Below are 24,601 nucleotides of genomic sequence, written 5' to 3'. Positions count from 1 at the left end.
ACATTGCAATAAACCAGACTTGCTATCTGAAGCAAAAGAGATTTTATTACAATAGAGGATATAAAATAAATATACACAACTTTTATCTAATTTAACAGTCAATTTGTACAGTGAAATTAGGACAAAGTAGCTAAAAGCCGCTTAAGAAATGTATTATTTTTATTTCTTGCTCTGTGCCATTACCTTACTCATGAAAGCTATGGAACCACAATACATTTAGGCCATGTGTCTATTTTGAACGTCTTCTGTGTGCACACACACATTTATACACACACAAAATACACCGAAAATTCTTTAGAGTTGACAGACACCCACACCTGCAAAGCACTGTTGTTTCATGCCACGGAGCCTGGGGGATGTAGTGTAGAGAACAGAACAACAGAGTGGAACACTTCATGTCTTACTAAAACTGAGAGATGAGGAGAGCTCCGTGACATAAATATGTACAAACAATTGTGTTGCCTTTTGTCTTTCTGTGAGACTTAAATGGCATGGTGAGAGTATAGCCAAACAGATATTTTCTTTCAAAACAGGAAACGCATACCATAAATGCTCTGGTTAAATGGGTAAATTGGTTTCATCTTGGAGATCAGTGAGCACTAGCCTGAATACCAGTCTGTTTGTGCTATCTTTCCAACTCCTTGTCGCTCATTGTCATGCTAAACAATAAAGTTGGAATGGCACAAACAGATCTGGTACCAGGCTAAGTGAGTGTCTCTTTCCATGTACAAGAGTCCTAAAACAAACATCTCGGAAGGCATTTTGATACACCACAGGAGCACTTTGCAAATGGAGTGTCTGTCTTTCTGTACATACTGTTGAGAAGGTGACAATAAGTGCTTAAGTTCTGGATTGGAAAAGACAGAAAGACATGCAACATTGGGTATTAGTTATACTGCGTGTAAGAACTCCTAAAAAGAGCTTTATCTGGCTTATAACTTTCATTACCTGCCATATCTTTAGTGTCTAAAAAATAACAAATATACTTTTCATTTACCACAAAATATTTCCGCAATAACAGTGCATTAAAAGACAATTAACTTATCAATATGATTCAATGACAAATTATTAACATGTTCGTATGTACAGTGTTTTAGTTTCAACAATGTGTTTGGACAATATTGATTAGAGGAGAAAAAGCTAAATCATTCTACGCTGTACTTTTTGCATTCATTAAATTCGAGATCGGATACATTGAACTCAAAGCTGATATTTAACTGCTTGTTGCCAAATTTTGGAAATAACAAATTTAGTAAATAACACACTACATGAATTTGAAAAAAAAGATATATATAGAAACAAACTCAAATGTACTATAAAAGAAGGCGTAGGACAAAGAGAAATAAACATAGTCCTGAAGATCCCATCATGTGATGGCAACTTCAAACATAAATACTCAGACTAAAAAAGGCACTGTCCACATATAAAAAAATGCATTGTTTCAGTCCTGTAAAACTTATGAGGTGGTACAGATGTGAGAGAAAGTGCACTGGACTTTATAGACTGAGTGTAAAAAACACAAACAATCCAAGCAGCAGCGGAGGCAGATCTGATCACACTGAGCAAAAACACAGCAAAGGAAACAAGCAAAAGAGACAATTGTAGCTCTAATTCCTCCAAATGTGTCAATGCCATAGTACATCAGCAACAAGATAACATGGCGATGCACTACTTGTATCACACAGTCATTTATTTATTTATTTATATATATATATATATTGTTGAAGTCGGAAGTTTACATACACTTAGGTTGGAGTCATTAAAACTTTTTTTTCAACCACTCCACAAATTTCATGTTAACAAACTATAGATTTGGCAAGTCGGTTAGGACATCTACTTAGTGCATGACACATGTAATTTTCCCAACAATTGTTTACAGTCAGATTATTTCACTAATAGTTCACTGCATCACAATTCCAGTGGGTCAGAAGTGTACATACATTAAGTTGACTGTGCCTTGAAACAGCTTGGAAAATTCCAGAAAATCATGTCATGGCTTTAGAAGCTTCTGATAGGCTAATTGACATCATTTGAGTCAATTGGAGGTGTACCTGTGGATGTCTTTCAAGGCCTAGTTTCTAACTCAGCGCCTCTTTGCTTGGCATCATGGGAAAATCAAAACAAATCAGCCAAGACCTCAGAAACAAAATTGTAGACCACCACAAGTCTGATTCATCCTTGAGAGCAATTTCCAAATGCCTGAAGGTACCACGTTCATCTGTACAAACAATAGTACGCAAGTATAAACACCATGGGACCACCAGCCGTCATACCGCTCAGGAAGGAGACGCATTCTGTCTCCTAGAGATGAACGTACTTTGGTGCGAGCAGTGAAAATCAATCACAGAACAACAGCAAAGAACCTTGTGAAGATGCTGGAGGAAACAGGTACAAAAGTATCTATATCCACAGTAAAACAAGTCCTATATCGACAAAACCTGAAAGGCCGCTCAGCAAGGAAGAAGCCACTGCTCCAAAACCACCATAAAAAGCCAGACTACGGTTTGCAACTGCACATGGGGACAATGATTGTACTTTTTGTAGAAATGTCCTCTGGTCTGATGAAACAAAAATAGAACTGTTTGGCCATAATGACCATCGTTACAAGCCGGCTTACAAGCCGAAGAACACCATACCAACCGTGAAGCATGGGGTGGCAGCATCATGTTGTGGGGGTGCTTTGCTGCAGGATGGACTGGTGCACTTCACAAAATAGATGCCATCATGAGGATGGAAAATTATGTGGATATATTGAAGTAACATCTCAAGACATCAGTCAGGAAGTTAAAGCTTGGTCACAAATGGGTCTTCCAAATGGACAATGACCCCAAGCATACTTCCAAAGTTGTGGCAAAATGGCTTAAGGACAACAAAGTCAAGGTATTGGAGTGCTCATCACAAAGCCCTGACCTCAATCCCATAGAAAATGTGTGGGCAGAACTGAAAAAGTGTGTGCGAGCCAGGAGGCCTACAAACCTGACTCAGTTACACCAGCTCTGTCAGGAGGAATGGGCCAAAATTCACCCAACTTATTGTGGGAATCTTGTGGAAGGCTACCCGAAACGTTTGACCCAAGTTAAACAATTGAAAGGCAATGCTACCAAATACTAATTGAGTGTATGTACACTTCTGACCCACTGGGAATGTGATGAAAGAAATAAAAGCTTAAATAAAACATTCTCTTTACTACTAATCTGACATTTCACATTCTTAAAATAAAGTGGTGATCCTAAAACAGGGAATGTTTACTACTATTAAATGTCAGGAATTGTGAAAAACTGAGTTTAAATGTATTTGGCTAAGGTGTATGTAAACTTCTGACTTCAACTGTATATATACCCATGTCTAGATATATATATATATATACACACACACAGAGAATTATGTGGACACCCCTTTAAATGAGTGGATTTGGCAAATTCAGCAACACCCGCTGCTGACAGGTGTATAAAATCAAGCACACAGCCATGCAATATCCATAGACAAACATCGGCAGTAGAATGGCCTTACTGAAGAGCTCAGTGACTTTCAACATGGCACCGCAATTGGATGCCACCTACCAACAAGTCAGTTCGTCAAATTTCTGCCCGGATCAACTATAACTGCAGTTATTGAGAAGTGGAAACGTCTAGGAAAACAATGGCTCAGCCGTGAAGTTGAGAGCTTTAAGTTCCTTGGTGTCCACATCACCAACAAACTAGAATGGTCCAAACACACCAAGACAGTCATGAAGAGGGCACGACACAAGCCTATTCCCCCTCAGGAAACTAAAAAGATTTGGTATGGGTCCTCAGATCCTCAAAAGGTTCTACAGCTGCAACATCAAGAGTATCCTCACTGGTTGCATCATTACCAAAATTACCTGGTACGGCAACTGCTCGGACTTCCGAACACAAGGCACACCAGAGGGTAGTGCGTACGGCCCAGTACATTACTAGGGCTAAGCTGCCTGCCATCCAGGACCTCTACACCAGGCGCTGTCAGAGGAAGGCCCTAAAAATTGTCAAAGACCCCAGCAACCCCAGTCATAGAATGTTCTTTCTACTACTGCATGGCAAGCGGTACCGGAGTTCCAAGTCTAGGACCAAAAGGCTTCGCAAAAGTTTTTACCCCCAAGCCATAACACTCCTGAACAAGTAATCAAATGGCTACCCAGACTATTTGCATTGTCCCGCTCCCCCCCCCCCCCCCCCCCCCCCCCCCACCCCTCTTTTACGCTGCTGCTACACTTTGTTTATCATATATGCATAGTCACTTTAACTATACATTCATGTACATACTACCTCAATTAGCCCGACTAACCGGTGCCCCTGCACATTGGCTACCCGGACAATCTGCATTGTGTCCCGCCACCCACCACCCGCCAACCCCTCTTTTACGCTACTGCTACTCTCTGTTTATCATATATGTATAGTCACTTTAACCATACCTACGTGAACATACTACCTCAATTAACCCGACTAACCGGTGCCTGTATATAGCCTCTCCACTGTTATTTTTCACTGTCTTTTTACTGTTGTTTTTATTTCTTTACTTAACTATTGTTCACCTAATACCTATTTTTTACTTTAAAATCGCACTGTTGGTTAGGGCCTGTAAGTAAGCATTTCACTGTTGTATTCGGCATACGTGACAAATAAACTTTGATTTGATTTGTAGTGGTAGGCCACACAAGCTCACAGAAAAGGACCGCTGAGTGCTGAAGCACATAGCACGTAAAGATAGCCTGTCCTTGGTTGCAACACTCACTACCGAGTTCCAAACTGCCTCTAGAAACAACGTCACCACAATAACTGTTCATCGGGAGCATCATGAAATGGGTTTTCATGGCCGAGCAGCCGCACACGCCTAAGATCACCATGTGCAATGCCAAGCGTCAGCTGGAGTGGTGTAAAGCTCACTGCCATTGGACTTTGGAGCAGTGGAAACGTGTTCTCTGGAGTGATGAATCACGCTTCACCAACTGGGAGTCAGACGGACAAAACTGGGTTTGGCTGATGCCAGGAGAACGCTACCTGCCCCAATGCATAGGGCCAACTGTAAAGTTTGGTGGAGGAGGAATAATGGTCTGGGGATGTTTTTCATGGTTTGGGCTAGGCCCCTTAGTTCCAGTGAAGGGAAATCTTAACGTTACAGCATACAATGACATTCTAGACGATTCTGTGCTTCCAACCTCAACCACATCAAAGACCTTAGGGATGAATTGGAACACCGACTGCGAGCCAGGTCTAATCGCCCAACATCAGTGCCCGATCTCACTAATGGTCTTGTGGCTGAATGGAAGAAGGTCCCCGCAGCAATGTTCCAACATCGAAAGGAAAGCCTTCCCAGAAGAGTGGAGGCTGTTATAGCAGCAAAGGAGGGACCAACTCCATATTAATACCCATGATTTTGGAATTAGATGATCGACAAGCATGTGTCCACATACTTTTGTTCATGTCGTGTATGTATATATATATATATATATATATATAAGTCGGAATATATATATATACACACACACAGTACCATTCAGAAGTTTGGACACACCAACTCATTCAATGGGTTTTCTTTATTTTTACTATTTTCTACATTGTAGAATAATAGTGAATACATCAAAACCATGAAATAACACATATGGAATCATGTAATAACCAAAAAAGTTTTTAACAAATCAAAATATATTTTAGATTCTTCAAAGTAGCCACCCTTTGCCTTGATGACAGCTTTGCACACTCTTGGCATTCTCTCAACCAGCTTCACCCTGAATGCCAACAAGTGCTCAGCATATGTAGGAACTCCTTAAAGATTGTGGGAAAAGCATTCAACATGAAGCTGGTTGAGAGAATGCCAAGAGTGTGCAAAGCTGTCATCAAGGCAAAGGGTGGCTACTTTGAAGAATCTAAAATCGAAATTATATTTTGATTTGTTTAACACTTTTTTGGTTACTATATGATTCCATGTGTTCTTTTCATAGTTTATGTCTCAATATTATTCTACAATGTAGAAAATAGTACAAATAAAGAAAACCCTTGAATTTGTAGGTGTGTCCAAATTTTTGACTGGTACTGTCTACAGTTGAAGTCGGAAGTTTACATACACTTACACTTAGGTTGGAGTCATTAAAACTCGTTTTTCAACCACTCCACACATTTCTTGTTAACAAACTGTAGTTTTGGTAAGTCAGTTAGGACATCTACTTCATGCATGACAAAAGTAATTTTTCCAAAAATTGATTGCAGACAGAATATTTCACTGTATCACAATTCCCGTGGGTCAGAGGTTTACATACACTAAGTTGACTGTGCCTTGAAACAGCTTGGAAAATTCCAGAAAATTATGTCATGGCTTTAGAAGCTTCTGATAGGCTAATTGACATCATTTGAGTCAATTGGAGGTGTATCTGTGGATGTATTTCAAGGCCTACATTCAAACTCAGTGCCTCTTTGCTTGACATCATGGAAAAATCCACATAATTTTCCTTCCTCATAATGTCATAATGTTATCTATTTTGGGAAGTGCACCAGTCCATCCTGCTGCAAAGCACCCCCACAACATGATGCTGCCACCCCCGTGCTTCACCGTTGGGATGGTGTTCTTCGGCTTGCAAGCCTCCCCTTTTTCCTCCAAACATAACGATGGTCATTATGGCCAAACAGTTCTATTTTTGTTTCATCAGACCAGAGGACATTTCTCCAAAAAGTACGATCTTTGTCCCCATGTGCAGTTACAAACCGTAGTCTGGCTTTTTTATGGCGGTTTTGGAGCAGTGGCTTCTTCCTTGCTGAACAGCCTTTCGGGTTATGTTGATATAGGACTCGTTTTACTGTGGATATAGATTTTTTTGTACCTGTTTCCTGCAGCATCTTCACAAGGTCCTTTGCTGTTGTTCTGGGATTGATTTGCACTTTCGCACCAAAGTACGTTCATCTCTAGGAGACAGAATGCGTCTCCTTCCTGAGCGGTATGACGGCTGGTGGTCCCATGGTGTTTATACTTGCATACTATTGTTTGTACAGATGAACGTGGTACCTTCAGGCATTTGGAAATTGCTCCCAAGGATGGACCAGACTTGTGGAGGTCTACAATTCTGTTTCTGAGGATTTCTTTTGATTTTCCCATGATGCCAAGCAAAGAGGCACTGAATTTGAAGGTTGGCCTTGAAGCACATCCACAGGTACACCTCCAATTGACTCAAATGATGTCAATTAGCCTATCAGAAGCTTCTAAAGCCATGACATCATTTTCTGGAATTTTCCAAGCTGTTTCAAGGCACAGTCAACTTAGTGTATGTAAACTTCTGACCCACTGGAATTGTAATACAGTGAACTATAAGTTAAATAATCTGTCTGTAAACAATTGTTGGAAAAATTACTATTGTCATGCACAAAGTAGATGTCCTAACCGACTTGCCAAAACTACAGTTTGTTAACAAGAAATTTGTGGAGTGGTTGAAAAATGAGTTTTAATGACTCCAACCTAAGTGTATGTAAACTTCCAACTTCAACTGTACGATTGTATAATGTATGGGTTGTTCCACCATCTCGGTGCCATTTGAGAAGTGTAACTCCAAATTTTGGGGGGATTTCGCCTAATTTTAACATTCTGTCATAGAGAGCACATGTTCAACTTTATAAAAAATCTGTTTTCCCAACTCAAGAGGTTAAATTTAAAAACAAATTTACTATAGCAAGTGCCTATTAAGTGCCAAATAAAGTGACACGGTTGACCGTAACATGGTTGACAATTTCATCTGAAATCAGCCATGAATCCCATCGTGACAGGCGGAATGGAATCATGTTGTGAGCATGTGGAGTGGCAATTAAATGCAAGCTTCACAAAAAAATAAGAAATTGCTAAAACATTTCTAGTCTGTATATCTACGGCTAACAGGGTTGACTTTTATGCTCGACAGCTCAGTTTCCCACCACAAAACAACAGAAAATGGCCAAAAAGAGTAGAACCAGCTCACCTGATTTTACACTAGGATTTGACTATTAGATGTTCAATGTTTGTTTTGAGAAGGTAATAGTTTCACCACATTAAAAATAGAGTTGAGTTCACATAACAGGGTTGACCTTAAAATGAGGGATAGACGTAAATGAATAACTAATCACATGAAATAAATAATAATCTACAGAAATGACTTTGTCAAAGCAACAAAATAACTAGGGCTTTACAATGATGGTGAAACTTGAAGAAATGTTGCGATTAAGTGGTTTGAAATCTTCCTATAAGTGACACAGGGTTAACTGAGGGACCTGTCAAAATACAGGATTTTCGCACATTAGCAAGCCTTTATTCATATAATAATCAGATTGGATTGAATTCTACATGTGGTCTATATTAAGGGGCACTTCATTTAATATAGCAGGCTTTTAAAATTCAAAATTGGTGCACAATTTCTACTTAAAATATCCCAGGGACGCAAAAGGCACTCGTGGAACAACCATATACCATCCATATAGTTTATATTTCTTTACAATATTTCATTTAGAGTACAATTAACAATGCTGTAAGAAACAAGTGAATGCCTTCTTCAATTACGATGTTCAACATTAGATTTACGATGTGGAAATGGATATCCCAATCGTTTTTAAAAACCCAAAGAAAACTCTCAATCTCTCATAGTAAAATTTAAGCATTGCACCATTCTCTTTGATTTTGCATAGGAACTGTTTAACAGTTATTTGCCCCACGATCACTTGTTGGAGCTGCACAATGAATAATACTTTTGATACCTCGCTTGTATAGAGAGATAAATTGAGAAACAGTATCTAATGTATTCTCAATGCTCTTCAACTATACTTCAGATATGCGCCAATAGAATAAAAGAGAGAAAAAAGGTTCAATAGCTGCTGGTTTTGTTCCCGAGTAAACACCACTGTTCTGGGAAGGCTGTTGTTAATCCACTGGGCCTGTGTGCCTGCCAGATCATACGGAACATAGAAAAGAGAAACTCAAACCCAAACCAATACAGTTACAATGTATCAGCATCAAATAGAGAGCCAGTCCGATATGGAAAACATTCTGGGCGACTGTTAGGAACTCATCTTGAACAAGGAGGGAGCAGTCCCTTTTGTTCATCTAGTGTTTTGGCATTCACCACAACACACATAAGACATACTGTACTTCAGTAACCTGGGAGTGGTGAGAAAGAAATATGGTCTGTGAGGAGAGAGAAGGAGACAGACAGACAGACAGACAGACAGACAGACAGACAGACAGACAGACAGACAGACAGACAGACAGACAGACAGACAGACAGACAGACAGACAGACAGACAGACAGACAGACAGATGATCAACAGCAGATCTCTCAATCCACCTGTTTGACTGAGCCAGAGATGACAGACAAATCAAACACAGAAGAACTGTGCAGTATTACTGTCAGAAGCAAACAGCATCACAGAGAGCAGTATATCAGTTGTTCAATACATGTTAGTACCTTGTATTGTTGCTGTGAATATTTTCTTACTATAGAAAACAAAATAAGAGTCTCTCTCCTTTGGCTACAAAAGGACAGTTTTGATGATCATCATTATCATCATCGTCAACATATGCCAGTTGAACACAACTTGTGTTTCTGAACATCACAAAAGGCAGTTTAAAGAATCGTAATGCAAAGTCTTGATAAAGATTGCCTTGATCCTTGTGACAAACTGAACACAATACATGTTCACCATCACTAAACAAGAGGTCCCGTTCTGTCAATAGCCACTAGATGTCAATGTTTCCACATCCCTTCCCTAGTCACAGAAGAAGCTGAAGTGGCTGTCTTATCCCATATCCATCTACAGTCTCTCTGTTTTTGGGCACACACACACACACACACACACACACAGTGCAGATCCAGTCAACTAGTTCACAGGATAAGTACTATAAGAAAACCTTTTTCTACCTGGGTTAATACCAGGGGTGTGGAGTTGAAGAGGCTGGGGTGCAAGACTTCCCATATTTGTTCCAGGTCTTTGCAGATCCGTTCAGCAGTGCAGTCCTTTGACTGAATAAGAGGAAATACAAACATGTAAAGGGCAATAATGAAACATTAAAAGCTAGAAAAATACATGGAAAATAAAAAACTATCAGGCAGTAACCGTCTCAGGAACATACACACTGTTAGCTGCACTATATGATGTCACCTTCAGTGATGTCTGTGTCCATGGAAAGACCTGTCAACCCAAGGTGTCCACAACAAGCATCTCACACACACTCAAACACCTCTGGCCAGAAAGGAGAACATTCAGATTCACCGACAAATGTTTCCTTGATGGACATGACTCATAGTAAAACAGTAGCTTGGTAGTTGTTATCGGTCAGGCGACATGGGGTACCTAGAGATGCTTACATAACTTGCTGCAGACTGAAGAAAGGCTGATAAACAGTTCCTTCCAATGCAGACTTTCAGACTACAAATCTAGAAAAACAAAAGGCTTAAATTGAGAAAACAAACGTTTTTTATAACAAGATTAAGATAAAATGGTGTATTTCGTAATTCCCTGCAATCACATCAGCTAAAGAGCTAACTTTCTTCTGTACAAATGTATTTCCAAGCCAAGGGGAAGATCTCAGTAGAAGATCTTTTGTCATCAGGAAAGGATTGGCTCATTTTCTTCCTTTTGATTCAATTGTTATTGGTAACAGAAATCCAGGGTAAACAACTGTACAGTGAAGGAAAGTGATGACAGTAAAGGGCTATTTTCCTGTTTCATCCCATCTTCTTCTATATCGAACAATATTTACAAAAACATCCACAATCAAAGTAAACAAACTCTACATAGCAAACGAGCAAAAACAAGTCTCTTGTTAAACAAATAAAAAAAGGTATTATATAGTATATATTTATATATGAACAGAGCTGCAATTCTTCCTCTTGAAGAACATGTTTTTGTAAGTGTCATGGTTCATAGTCTTTGTGTTGTGTAGTCAGTTGCACCTGACGTGTTTCCTTCTTATCTAGTATCAATCGATTTTGCCACTTGATGATAATAGAAAATCTTGTCCTACCCCTCAAGGAGGCAGGGTTTGTTTTTGGTTCCTATGTTGAGTTGACCTTCATATTGCAGTGCCCTCGGGTGAGTAAGTGTGAGGACATTGGCTGGAAGTGAGGCCAGGGTCAGTCAGTGTAGTAGGGCTGACATGAAGGTGGATAATGAGTGACTGTTGTGTTGTTGGAATTATCTGACACATAATGAGGTTTGATCAGGATGAGGAGTCAGTAATACCTTGGCCAGAGGGAGGTGAGAGGTTATGCTAAGGTTTGTTTTTGGTCGAGGGTTGGTTTGGGAGAGGCCCCTGGCCTGTTCTAAGAGCCTCAGTAGCGGTGTGGCTGGTGTGAGTACTGTGAGCTCTGCTGGGATGACGACGAGTATCCCTGGGACTGAGTGGAACCTTGGATGTTGCTTTGGTAACCAAGGCGGGAGCTGGAGTGCTGAAGTGGAGAAAAGAATGGAGAGGAAATAGTAAACCGTTGGCAGCTAGAGACCACATTTGTCATTCATTCTTTTTCGATCAACACCACTGGAAAAATACCATTGTTTATTTTGACCTTGCATGGGGTTTGGAAATAAAACCTGTACAACATAAATTATTCCATAACTTTACCTTAGGACACCTTGTTGGAGGGAAATTACTTTTGTTGGCAATGTTTGCAATTGTAAATCTGGCTGAATAAGTTATAGGTCAAGAACGAGTCAAATAGAAAAGCATGATGTACACAGCCATAGATCTGTAGTACTTATCAACATACCTCTCATGGATTTCTCAATGTAACAGTATAGCTTCCGTCCGTCCCCTCGCCCCTACCCGGGCTCGAATCAGGGACCCTCTGCACACATCAACAACTGACACCCACGAAGCATCGTTACCCATCGCTCCACAAAAGCCGTGGCCCTTGCAGAGCAAGGGGAACCACTACTTCAAGGTCTCAGAGCAAGTGACGTCACCGATTGAAACGCTATTAGCGCGCACCACCGCTAACAAGCTAGCCATTTCACATCGGTTACATCAACATATTTAGCCAGAGACTACCGACCCAATTCCAAGCTATTTACAGTACCATGACCTACAATTCTATATCCTAAAAAGTATACTGCATATCACACAACGGAGTAAAATAAAATCAAAAGTGGCTGATGCCGAAGACCTGGGGGTCTGAATGAATTACTGATCTGGGTTAAAGGGGACTGAGCCACACATCAATAGACGTCAACAGAAGGGCTAACTAAACACCTGGCCGAGACTCACGCTAACCAACTCAGACTGGGCCCAAGGCCAAATGTCCTCTTAGAAAGGCAAGAAAAGGCAGAAGTCCCTGGTCTTTAGATGATAAACATTTATTAGGCCCCGAGGAGCTACAGCTGGACTGGGACCCAGAGGGCTTGGATGGAGGGTTGGGGGAATAGGAGAAGAACATGGCTGAAACCCCTGAAGTACGGAGACATCGGCCAAACTAATTCCAGTCGCCGCCTGTCTAGGAGTCTATCTATCTACACTCACAGGCAGAAAGGAGGAGCGAGTTGTGCACATTAGGGTACTATAGCCTTGGGGAAAGTGATCAATGAGGGGGAAAGGGCGTTGAATGTGACGCCACAGACACAGCAAGCTAGCTCTGTCTGCCCATCCAGAAAGCAAGGGGATATTAATACATCTGTTCTGCTAAGGCTTGACTTTGAAGAGTCCAGCAGCTGTCCACATGCAACCTCAGCCCCCTGCTAAATATAGCCTAGCACCTCGTCAGTCAGTCAGTCCAGAACCCCACAGGGTCCGGGCCTAGCCAGGAGGAGACACCTCTGAACAGAACACCATTGAGATCCGGACAACAGGGAGATCACCTTCAGCTTACCTTTCTCATATGTAAAACACTCTCCTTTCCTCTGTACCATGATCTCCACTCTGTCACTCTTGCTCATAGTCCCTCTCTTTCTCACTTACTCACTCTTGCTCTAACTACAGCCTTTCTCACTCTCTCTCTCTCATTTACTCACTCACTCACTCTTGCTCCAACTCTGTCTCTCTCTCTCTCACCCAGTGATAGAGGCTCAGTCAAAGATAGAGCAGGCGCCAAGAGGGGGAACAACAATGAGGGCAGCTTTTTTTGCTGTCACCTTTATCAACAGGCTAGTGTGAACTGGAGGAATGACATTATCATTCTGATATAACATGACCTGCAATCCTACTAGCTAGCACAATACTCCACTCTGGTCTGAGTTGAGGGGGTTGTGTCTGTTCACTAACCGAGCACAACACGTGTTTTGCATGTCCCTGACATACTCTGCTGTACGCGTCTGTACGTGTTTTAAACCTTGAGGGCTCTTTGGGGAAAAGTTCACAGCCATTAATTTTTACTCCATAGTCAAATTAATCATTAATAAAGGAACACTGTTGATGGCACACGTTCTGGGTCCTCCAAGGGCCTATTTGGATTAAGCAAATTTGAATAAGTCAACCCTAGATAGCAAACATGCCATAGGTTATAAACTGTTGGTGACTGTCATCGCCTTCCATCTCCTTTCAATTAAAAAATGGACAGTAATACTATGGATGTATGTAAGGCTGTAAAAACTCAAACCTGGTGGATCCCAGTGCCTGAGGAGGCTCCTGAGGGCCCGGTGCGAGATTTCTTGTTGGGGGGCCCCTGGTCCTGGCCGTGCTGTAGGCCTCCCCCGGAGTTGGCTCCAGTGGCCCCTGCATTGCCGTTGGTCTGGGTGGAGCTCTGCTGGTTAGAAGCCTGCTGGGTGCCACTCTGCTGCTGGGCCTGGGCCTGGGCCTGGGCTGTCGTCTGCTGGTGCTGTTGGACCTGGTTCTGATGGAGGACAAACACATTCATGTTCAGTTGAACAGATAAAGAGTAACAGATGGAGACTGCAATAATATTCATTGTGCACCAACATACTAACAGTTTCCTTGGTGTACAACTTTATTGTAATCTCTGAGATTTGCACCAACACACTCACAGTTTCCTATCCATACAAAACATATTCCATACATGCACATTGTAAATAAGGTCTGCTAACTCAATAAATGGTATCAAGACAACATTACTGTTCAACAACAGCCAAATGTACAAATCGCTCACTGATCAATCATGGTCACTGTTTACAGTATTTAGGAACTGGGAAGTAGGTTCCCAGTATTGCAGTGTTTGTTTGGGCCTGGTAAACAGTGGGCTGAAATTATTGAACAAGAATTACGCTCCGAGCCTTCAGGCCAGCTTATCACTTCTCAACAGCTCCACGGCCACGAGGCTGAGACACGTGAAAGTTTGGGTCAGCTAAAACAATGAGTCCCTCTCATACCCTCTGGGCCCTGGTTGGCACAGAGGCCCTGCAGCCTTCTTGACGGCTGCTCTGAGGCAACACTTGTATCAGGTGTTGCCTACTTGACAACAGCTGCCAATGTGATGCAGGGCGGGGATTCGCAGAAACCGCTCAGTGGGAAGGGGACTGGTATTTCTCTGGCTGAAGCACATGCATACACTCCCCTTCACCTCAAACACACTGATTTGGCTTGGCATAATACAAGCACCTGCTTTCTATAGGGTCTGGTATATTCACAACATGGTGTTTGATACCAGCCAGCCGACAGTACATTATCAGTAACACTATGGTACAAGTAAAGCCTCCTGTAGCCTATCTGCTATCAGGGGAACAACTCCACGTTAGACCTTTACCTCAAGTAAGATATGAAGTTTAGTGAGAGTTTAGTGAGATAAGTCTTGAGATAAGTCTTGAGAGCTTAGTGAGATACAATTTCGAGAGCTTAGTGAGATACGCTTTTGAGAGCTTAGTGAGATACGCGTTGAGAGCTTAGTGAGATACGCGTTGAGAGTTTAGTGAGATACACGTTGAGAGCTTAGTGAGATACGCTTTCGAGAGCTTAGTGAGATACGCGTTGAGAGCTTAGTGAGATACGTGTTGAGAGCTTAGTGAGATACGCGTTGAGAGCTTAGTGAGATACGCGTTGAGAGCTTAGTGAGACACGCTTTGACAGCTTAGTGAGATACGCTTTCGAGAGCTTAGTGAGATACACGTGGAGAGCTTAGTGAGATACGCTTTGAGAAATTAGTGAGATACGCGTTGAGAGCTTAGTGAGATACGCGTTGAGAGCGTGGAGAGCTTAGTGAGATACGCTTTGAGAGCTTAGTGAGATACGCGTGGAGAGCTTAGTGAAATACGCGTGGAGAGCTTAGTGAGATACGCGTTGAGAGCTTAGTGAGATACGTGGAGAGCTTAGTGAGATAAGCGTGGAGAGCGTAGTGAGATACGTGTGGAGAGCTTAGTGAGATACGTGTTGAGAGCTTACTGAGATACGCTTTCGAGAGCTTAGTGAGATACGCGTTGAGAGCTTAGTGAGATACGCGTTGAGAGCTTAGTGAGATATGCTTTCGAGAGCTTAGTGAGATACGCGTTGAGAGCTTAGTGAGATACGCTTTCGAGAGCTTAGTGAGACACGCGTTGAGAGCTTAGTGAGATACGCTTTCGAGAGCTTAGTAAGATACGCGCTGAGAGCTTAGTGAGATACGCGTGGAGAGCTTAGTGAGATACACGTTGAGAGCTTAGTGAGATACGCGTGGAGAGCTTAGTGAGATACGCGTTGAGAGCTTAGTGAGATACACGTTGAGAGCTTAGTGAGATACGCATTGAGAGCTTAGTGAGATACGCGTGGAGAGCTTAATGAGATACGCGTTGAGAGCTTAGTGAAATACGCGTGGAGAGCTTAGTGAGATACGCGTTGAGAGCTTAGTGAGATACGCTTTCGAGAGCTTAGTGAGATACGCGTTGAGAGCTTAGTGAGATACGCGTGGAGAGCTTAGTGAGATACGCATGGAGAGCTTAGTGAGATACGCATTCGAGAGCTTAGTCAGATACGCGTGGAGAGCTTAGTGAGATACGCGTGGAGAGCTTAGTGAGATACGCGCTGAGAGCTTAGTGAGATAAGCGTGGAGAGCGTAGTGAGATACGCGTTGAGAGCTTAGTGAGATACGCGTGGAGAGCTTAGTGAGATAAGCGTGGAGAGCGTAGTGAGATACGCGTGGAGAGCTTAGTGAGATACGTGTTGAGAGCTTACTGAGATACGCTTTCGAGAGCTTAGTGAGATACGCGTTGAGAGCTTAGTGAGATACGCGTTGAGAGCTTAGTGAGATACGCTTTCGAGAGCTTAGTGAGATACGCGTTGAGAGCTTAGTGAGATACGCTTTCGAGAGCTTAGTGAGACACGCGTTGAGAGCTTAGTGAGATACGCTTTCGAGAGCTTAGTAAGATACGCGCTGAGAGCTTAGTGAGATACGCGTGGAGAGCTTAGTGAGATACACGTTGAGAGCTTAGTGAGATACGCGTGGAGAGCTTAGTGAAATACGTGTTGAGAGCTTAGTGAGATACACGTTGAGAGCTTAGTGAGATACGCGTTGAGAGCTTAGTGAGATACGCGTGGAGAGCTTAGTGAGATACGCGTTGAGAGCTTAGTGAAATACGCGTGGAGAGCTTAGTGAGATACGCGTTGAGAGCTTAGTGAGATACGCTTTCGAGAGCTTAGTGAGATATGCGTTGAGAGCTTAGTGAGATACGCGTGGAGAGCTTAGTGAGATACGCATTCGAGAGCTTAGTAAGATACGCGTGGAGAGCTTAGTGAGATACGCGTGGAGAGCTTAGTGAGATACGCGTGGAGAGCTTAGTGAGATACGCGTGGAGAACTTAGTGAGATACGCGTGGAGAGCTTAGTGAGATACGCGTGGAGAGCTTAGTGAGATACGCGTGGAGAGCTTAGTGAGATACGCGTTGAGAGCTTAGTGAGACACGCGTTGAGAGCTTAGTGAGATACGCGTGGAGAGCTTAGTGAGATACGCGTGGAGAGCTTAGTGAGATACGCGTGGAGAGCTTAGTGAGATACACGTTGAGAGCTTAGTGAGATACGCGTGGAGAGCTTAGTGAGATACGCGTTGAGAGCTTAGTGAGATACACGTTGAGAGCTTAGTGAGATACGCGTTGAGAGCTTAGTGAGATACGCGTGGAGAGCTTAATGAGATACGCGTTGAGAGCTTAGTGAAATACGCGTGGAGAGCTTAGTGAGATACGCGTTGAGAGCTTAGTGAGATACGCTTTCGAGAGCTTAGTGAGATACGCGTTGAGAGCTTAGTGAGATACGCGTGGAGAGCTTAGTGAGATACGCATGGAGAGCTTAGTGAGATACGCATTCGAGAGCTTAGTCAGATACGCGTGGAGAGCTTAGTGAGATACGCGTGGAGAGCTTAGTGAGATACGCGCTGAGAGCTTAGTGAGATAAGCGTGGAGAGCGTAGTGAGATACGCGTTGAGAGCTTAGTGAGATACGCGTGGAGAGCTTAGTGAGATAAGCGTGGAGAGCGTAGTGAGATACGCATGGAGAGCTTAGTGAGATACGTGTTGAGAGCTTACTGAGATACGCTTTCGAGAGCTTAGTGAGATACGCGTTGAGAGCTTAGTGAGATACGCGTTGAGAGCTTAGTGAGATACGCTTTCGAGAGCTTAGTGAGATACGCGTTGAGAGCTTAGTGAGATACGCTTTCGAGAGCTTAGTGAGACACGCGTTGAGAGCTTAGTGAGATACGCTTTCGAGAGCTTAGTAAGATACGCGCTGAGAGCTTAGTGAGATACGCGTGGAGAGCTTAGTGAGATACACGTTGAGAGCTTAGTGAGATACGCGTGGAGAGCTTAGTGAAATACGTGTTGAGAGCTTAGTGAGATACACGTTGAGAGCTTAGTGAGATACGCGTTGAGAGCTTAGTGAGATACGCGTGGAGAGCTTAGTGAGATACGCGTTGAGAGCTTAGTGAAATACGCGTGGAGAGCTTAGTGAGATACGCGTTGAGAGCTTAGTGAGATACGCTTTCGAGAGCTTAGTGAGATATGCGTTGAGAGCTTAGTGAGATACGCGTGGAGAGCTTAGTGAGATACGCATTCGAGAGCTTAGTCAGATACGCGTGGAGAGCTTAGTGAGATACGCGTGGAGAGCTTAGTGAGATACGCGTGGAGAGCTTAGTGAGATACGCGTGGAGAACTTAGTGAGATACGCGTGGAGAGCTTAGTGAGATACGCGTGGAGAGCTTAGTGAGATACGCGTGGAGAGCTTAGTGAGATACGCGTTGAGAGCTTAGTGAGACACGCGTTGAGAGCTTAGTGAGATACGCGTGGAGAGCTTAGTGAGATACGCGTGGAGAGCTTAGTGAGATACGCGTTGAGAGCTTAGTGAGACACGCGTTGAGAGCTTAGTGAGATACGCGTGGAGAGCTTAGTGAGATACGCGTTGAGAGCTTAGTGAGATACGCTTTCGAGAGCTTAGTGAGATATGCGTTGAGAGCTTAGTGAGATACGCGTGGAGAGCTTAGTGAGATACGCATTCGAGAGCTTAGTCAGATACGCGTGGAGAGCTTAGTGAGATATGCGTGGAGAGCTTAGTGAGATACGCGTGGAGAGCTTAGTGAGATACGCGTGGAGAACTTAGTGAGATACGCGTGGAGAGCTTAGTGAGATACGCGTGGAGAGCTTAGTGAGATACGCGTGGAGAGCTTAGTGAGATACGCGTTGAGAGCTTAGTGAGACACGCGTTGAGAGCTTAGTGAGATACGCGTGGAGAGCTTAGTGAGATACGCGTGGAGAGCTTAGTGAGATACGCGTGGAGAGCTTAGTGAGATACGCGTGGAGAGCTTAGTGAGATACGTGTGGAGAGCTTAGTGAGATACGCGTTGAGAGCTTAGTGAGACACGCGTTGAGAGCTTAGTGAGATACGCGTGGAGAGCTTAGTGAGATACGCGTGGACAGCTTAGTGAGATACGCGTGGAGAGCTTAGTGAGATACGCGTTGAGAGCTTAGTGAGACACGCGTGGAGAGCTTAGTGAGATACGCGTGGAGAGCTTAGTGAGATACGCGTGGAGAGCTTAGTGAGATACGCGTTGAGAGCCTAGTGAGACACGCGTTGAGAGCTTAGTGAGATCCGCTTTCGAGAGCTTAGTGAGATACGCGTTGAGAGCTTAGTGAGATACGCTTTCGAGAGCTTAGTGAGATACACGTTGAGAGCTTAGTGAGATACGCGTGGAGAGCTTAGTGAGATACGCGTTGAGAGCTCTGTGAGATACGCGTGGAGAGCTTAGTGAGATACGCGTGGACAGCTTAGTGAGATACGCGTGGAGAGCTTAGTGAGATACGCGTTGAGAGCTTAGTGAGACACGCGTGGAGAGCTTAGTGAGATACGCGTGGAGAGCTTAGTGAGATACGCGTGGAGAGCTTAGTGAGATACGCGTTGAGAGCCTAGTGAGACACGCGTTGAGAGCTTAGTGAGATCCGCTTTCGAGAGCTTAGTGAGATACGCGTTGAGAGCTTAGTGAGATACGCTTTCGAGAGCTTAGTGAGATACACGTTGAGAGCTTAGTGAGATACGCGTGGAGAGCTTAGTGAGATACGCGTTGAGAGCTCTGTGAGATACGTGTGGAGATATTAGTGAGATATGCGTTGAGAGCTTAGTGAGATACACGTTGAGAGCTTAGTGAGATACGCGTGGAGAGCTTAGTGAGATACGCGTTGAGAGCTTAGTGAGATACGCTTTCGAGAGCTTAGTGAGATACGCGTTGAGAGCTTAGTGAGATACGCATTGAGAGCTTAGTGAGATACGCGTGGAGAGCTTAGTGAGATATGCGTTGAGAGCTTAGTGAGATACACGTTGAGAGCTTAGTGAGATACGCGTGGAGAGCTTAGTGAGATACGCGTTGAGAGCTTAGTGAGGTACGCTTTCGAGAGCTTAGTGAGATACGCGTGGAGAGCTTAGTGAGATACGCGTTGAGAGCTTAGTGAGATACGCTTTCGAGAGCTTAGTGAGATACGCGTTGAGAGCTTAGTGAGATACGCTTTCGAGAGCTTAGTGAGATACACGTTGAGAGCTTAGTGAGATACGCGTGGAGAGCTTAGTGAGATACGCGTTGAAAGCTTAGTGAGATACGTGTGGAGAGCTTAGTGAGATACGCGTGGAGAACTTAGTGAGATACGCGTGGAGAGCTTAGTGAGATACGCGTGGAGAGCTTAGTGAGATACGCGTGGAGAGCTTAGTGAGATACGCGTGGAGAGCTTAGTGAGATACGCGTTGAGAGCTTAGTGAGACACGCGTTGAGAGCTTAGTGAGATACGCGTGGAGAGCTTAGTAAGATACGCGTGGAGAGCTTAGTGAGATACGCGTGGAGAGCTTAGTGAGATACGCGTTGAGAGCTTAGTGAGACACGCGTGGAGAGCTTAGTGAGATACGCGTGGAGAGCTTAGTGATATACGCGTGGAGAGCTTAGTGAGATACGCGTTGAGAGCTTAGTGAGATACGCGTGGAGAGCTTAGTGAGATACGCGTGGAGAGCTTAGTGAGACACGCGTGGAGAGCTTAGTGAGATACGCGTGGAGAGCTTAGTGAGATACGCGTTGAGAGCTCTGTGAGATACGTGTGGAGAGCTTAGTGAGATATGCGTTGAGAGCTTAGTGAGATACACGTTGAGAGCTTAGTGAGATACGCGTGGAGAGCTTAGTGAGATACGCGTTGAGAGCTTAGTGAGATACGCTTTCGAGAGCTTAGTGAGATACGCGTTGAGAGCTTAGTGAGATACGCATTGAGAGCTTAGTGAGATACGCGTGGAGAGCTTAGTGAGATATGCGTTGAGAGCTTAGTGAGATACACGTTGAGAGCTTAGTGAGATACGCGTGGAGAGCTTAGTGAGATACGCGTTGAGAGCTTAGTGAGATACGCTTTCGAGAGCTTAGTGAGATACGCGTTGAGAGCTTAGTGAGATACGCATTGAGAGCTTAGTGAGATACGCGTGGAGAGCTTAGTGAGATATGCGTTGAGAGCTTAGTGAGATACACGTTGAGAGCTTAGTGAGATACGCGTGGAGAGCTTAGTGAGATACGCGTTGAGAGCTTAGTGAGATACGCTTTCGAGAGCTTAGTGAGATACGCGTGGAGAGCTTAGTGAGATACGCGTTGAGAGCTTAGTGAGATACGCTTTCGAGAGCTTAGTGAGATACGCGTTGAGAGCTTAGTGAGATACGCTTTCGAGAGCTTAGTGAGATACACGTTGAGAGCTTAGTGAGATACGCGTGGAGAGCTTAGTGAGATACGCGTTGAAAGCTTAGTGAGATACGTGTGGAGAGCTTAGTGAGATACGTGTGGAGAACTTAGTGAGATACGCGTGGAGAGCTTAGTGAGATACGCGTGGAGAGCTTAGTGAGATACGCGTGGAGAGCTTAGTGAGATACGCGTGGAGAGCTTAGTGAGATACGCGTTGAGAGCTTAGTGAGACACGCGTTGAGAGCTTAGTGAGATACGCGTGGAGAGCTTAGTAAGATACGCGTGGAGAGCTTAGTGAGATACGCGTGGAGAGCTTAGTGAGATACGCGTTGAGAGCTTAGTGAGACACGCGTGGAGAGCTTAGTGAGATACGCGTGGAGAGCTTAGTGAGATACGCGTGGAGAGCTTAGTGAGATACGCGTTGAGAGCTTAGTGAGATACGCGTTGAGAGCTTAGTGAGACACGCGTTGAGAGCTTAGTGAGATACGCGTGGAGAGCTTAGTGAGATACGCGTGGAGAGCTTAGTGAGATACGCGTGGAGAGCTTAGTGAGATACGCGTTGAGAGCTTAGTGAGACACGCGTGGAGAGCTTAGTGAGATACGCGTGGAGAGCTTAGTGAGATACGCGTGGAGAGCTTAGTGAGATACGCGTTGAGAGCCTAGTGAGACACGCGTTGAGAGCATAGTGAGATACGCTTTCGAGAGCTTAGTGAGATACGCGTTGAGAGCTTAGTGAGATACGCTTTCGAGAGCTTAGTGAGATACACGTTGAGAGCTTAGTGAGATACGCGTGGAGAGCTTAGTGAGATACGCGTTGAGAGCTCTGTGAGATACGTGTGGAGAGCTTAGTGAGATATGCGTTGAGAGCTTAGTGAGATACACGTTGAGAGCTTAGTGAGATACGCGTGGAGAGCTTAGTGAGATACGCGTTGAGAGCTTAGTGAGATACGCTTTCGAGAGCTTAGTGAGATACGCGTTGAGAGCTTAGTGAGATACGCATTGAGAGCTTAGTGAGATACGCGTGGAGAGCTTAGTGAGATATGCGTTGAGAGCTTAGTGAGATACACGTTGAGAGCTTATTGAGATACGCGTGGAGAGCTTAGTGAGATACGCGTTGAGAGCTTAGTGAGATACGCTTTCGAGAGCTTAGTGAGATACGCGTGGAGAGCTTAGTGAGATACACGTTGAGAGCTTAGTGAGATACGCTTTCGAGAGCTTAGTGAGATACGCGTTGAGAGCTTAGTGAGATACGCTTTCGAGAGCTTAGTGAGATACACGTTGAGAGCTTAGTGAGATACACGTTGAGAGCTTAGTGAGATACGCTTTCGAGAGCTTAGTGAGATACGCGTTGAGAGCTTAGTGAGATACGCTTTCGAGAGCTTAGTGAGATACACGTTGAGAGCTTAGTGAGATACGCGTGGAGAGCTTAGTGAGATACGCTTTCGAGAGCTTAGTGAGATACGCGTGGAGAGCTTAGTGAGATACACGTTGAGAGCTTAGTGAGATACGCTTTCGAGAGCTTAGTGAGATACGCTTTCGAGAGCTTAGTCAGATACGCGTGGAGCGTTTAGTGAGATACGCTTTCGAGAGCTTAGTGAGATACGCGTGGAGAGCTTAGTGAGATACGCGTTGAGAGCTTAGTGAGATACGCGTTGAGAGCTTAGTGAGATACGAGTTGAGAGCTTAGTGAGATACGCGTTGAGAGCTTAGTGAGATACGCGTGGAGAGCTTAGTGAGATACGCTTTCGAGAGCTTAGTGAGATACGCGTGGAGAGCTTAGTGAGATATGCGTTGAGAGCTTAGTGAAATACACGTTGAGAGCTTAGTGAGATACGCTTTCGAGAGCTTAGTGAGATACGCGCTGAGAGCTTAGTGAGATACGCGTTGAGAGCTTAGTGAGATACGCTTTCGAGAGCTTAGTGAGATACACGTTGAGAGCTTAGTGAGATACGCGTTGAGAGCTTAGTGAGATACGCGTTGAGAGCTTAGTGAGATACGCGTGGAGAGCTTAGTGAGATACGCGTTGAGAGCTTAGTGAGACATGCGTGGAGAGCTTAGTGAGATACGCGTGGAGAGCTTAGTGAGATACGCTTTCGAGAGCTTAGTGAGATACGCATGGAGAGCTTAGTGAGATACGCGTGGAGAGCTTAGTGAGATACGCGTGGAGAGCTTAGTGAGACATGCGTGGAGAGCTTAGTGAGATACGCGTGGAGAGCTTAGTGAGATACGCTTTCGAGAGCTTAGTGGGATACGCATGGAGAGCTTAGTGAGATACGCGTGGAGAGCTTAGTGAGATACGCGTGGAGAGCTTAGTGAGATACGCTTTCGAGAGCTTAGTGAAATACGCGTCAAGAGCTTAGTGAGATACGCTTTCGAGAGTTTAGTGAGATATTCTTTCGAAGGGCTTAGTGAGATATTCTTTCGAGAGCTTAGTGAGATACGCGTTGAGAGCTTAGTGAGATACGCGCTGAGAGCTTAGTGAGATACGCGTGGAGAGCTTAGTGAGATACGCTTTCGAGAGCTTAGTGAGATACACGTGGAGAGCTTAGTGAGATACGCTTGGAGAGCTTAGTGAGATACGCTTTCGAGAGCTTAGTGAGATACGCATGGAGAGCTTAGTGAGATACGCGTGGAGAGCTTAGTGAGATACGCGTGGAGAGCTTAGTGAGACATGCGTGGAGAGCTTAGTGAGATACGCGTGGAGAGCTTAGTGAGATACGCTTTCGAGAGCTTAGTGAGATACGCATGGAGAGCTTAGTGAGATACGCGTGGAGAGCTTAGTGAGATACGCGTGGAGAGCTTAGTGAGATACGCTTTCGAGAGCTTAGTGAAATACGCGTCAAGAGCTTAGTGAGATACGCTTTCGAGAGTTTAGTGAGATATTCTTTCGAAGGGCTTAGTGAGATATTATTTCGAGAGCTTAGTGAGATACGCGTTGAGAGCTTAGTGAGATACGCGCTGAGAGCTTAGTGAGATACGCGTGGAGAGCTTAGTGAGATACGCTTTCGAGAGCTTAGTGAGATACACGTGGAGAGCTTAGTGAGATACGCTTGGAGAGCTTAGTGAGATACGCGTTGAGAGCTTAGTGAGATACGCGTGGAGAGCTTAGTGAGATATGCATTGAGAGCTTAGTGAGATACACGTTGAGAGCTTAGTGAGATACGCTTTCGAGAGCTTAGTGAGATACGCGTTGAGAGCTTAGTGAGATACGCTTTCGAGAGCTTAGTGAGATACACGTTGAGAGCTTAGTGAGATACGCGTGGAGAGCTTAGTGAGATACGCGTTGAAAGCTTAGTGAGATACGTGTGGAGAGCTTAGTGAGATACGCGTGGAGAGCTTAGTGAGATACGTGTTGAGATCTTAGTGAGATACGCTTTCGAGAGCTTAGTGAGATACGCATGGAGAGCTTAGTGAGATACGCGTTGAGAGCTTAGTGAGATACGCTTTCGAGAGCTTAGTGAGATACACGTTGAGAGCTTAGTGAGATACGCGTGGAGAGCTTAGTGAGATACGCGTTGAAAGCTTAGTGAGATACGCGTGGAGAGCTTAGTGA

The 24,601-nt window shown here is 44.2% G+C and overlaps 1 protein-coding gene across 1 annotated transcript in view; it reads right to left on the bottom strand.

Annotated features, from left to right (window-relative positions):
- Positions 1 to 10,418: 10,418 nt before the first annotated feature.
- Positions 10,419 to 24,601, bottom strand: part of LOC110529529 (cyclin-dependent kinase 19) — a 70,048-nt gene continuing 55,865 nt past the window's right edge. Inside the window, exons 12-13 of the mRNA XM_021611779.2 lie at positions 13,550 to 13,783; positions 10,419 to 11,410 (exon numbers count right to left, since the gene is read on the bottom strand). Of these exons, the coding sequence (XP_021467454.1) occupies positions 11,294 to 11,410; positions 13,550 to 13,783 (351 nt within the window). The 3' untranslated portion in view covers positions 10,419 to 11,293. The remainder of the gene's footprint in view (positions 11,411 to 13,549; positions 13,784 to 24,601) is intronic.

Source organism: Oncorhynchus mykiss, chromosome 8, assembly GCF_013265735.2.
Source record: "Oncorhynchus mykiss isolate Arlee chromosome 8, USDA_OmykA_1.1, whole genome shotgun sequence".
Classification (NCBI taxonomy): domain Eukaryota; kingdom Metazoa; phylum Chordata; class Actinopteri; order Salmoniformes; family Salmonidae; genus Oncorhynchus; species Oncorhynchus mykiss.
The sequence above is the reverse complement of the archived record's forward strand: the minus strand, read 5'-3'. Positions and strand labels throughout refer to the sequence as shown.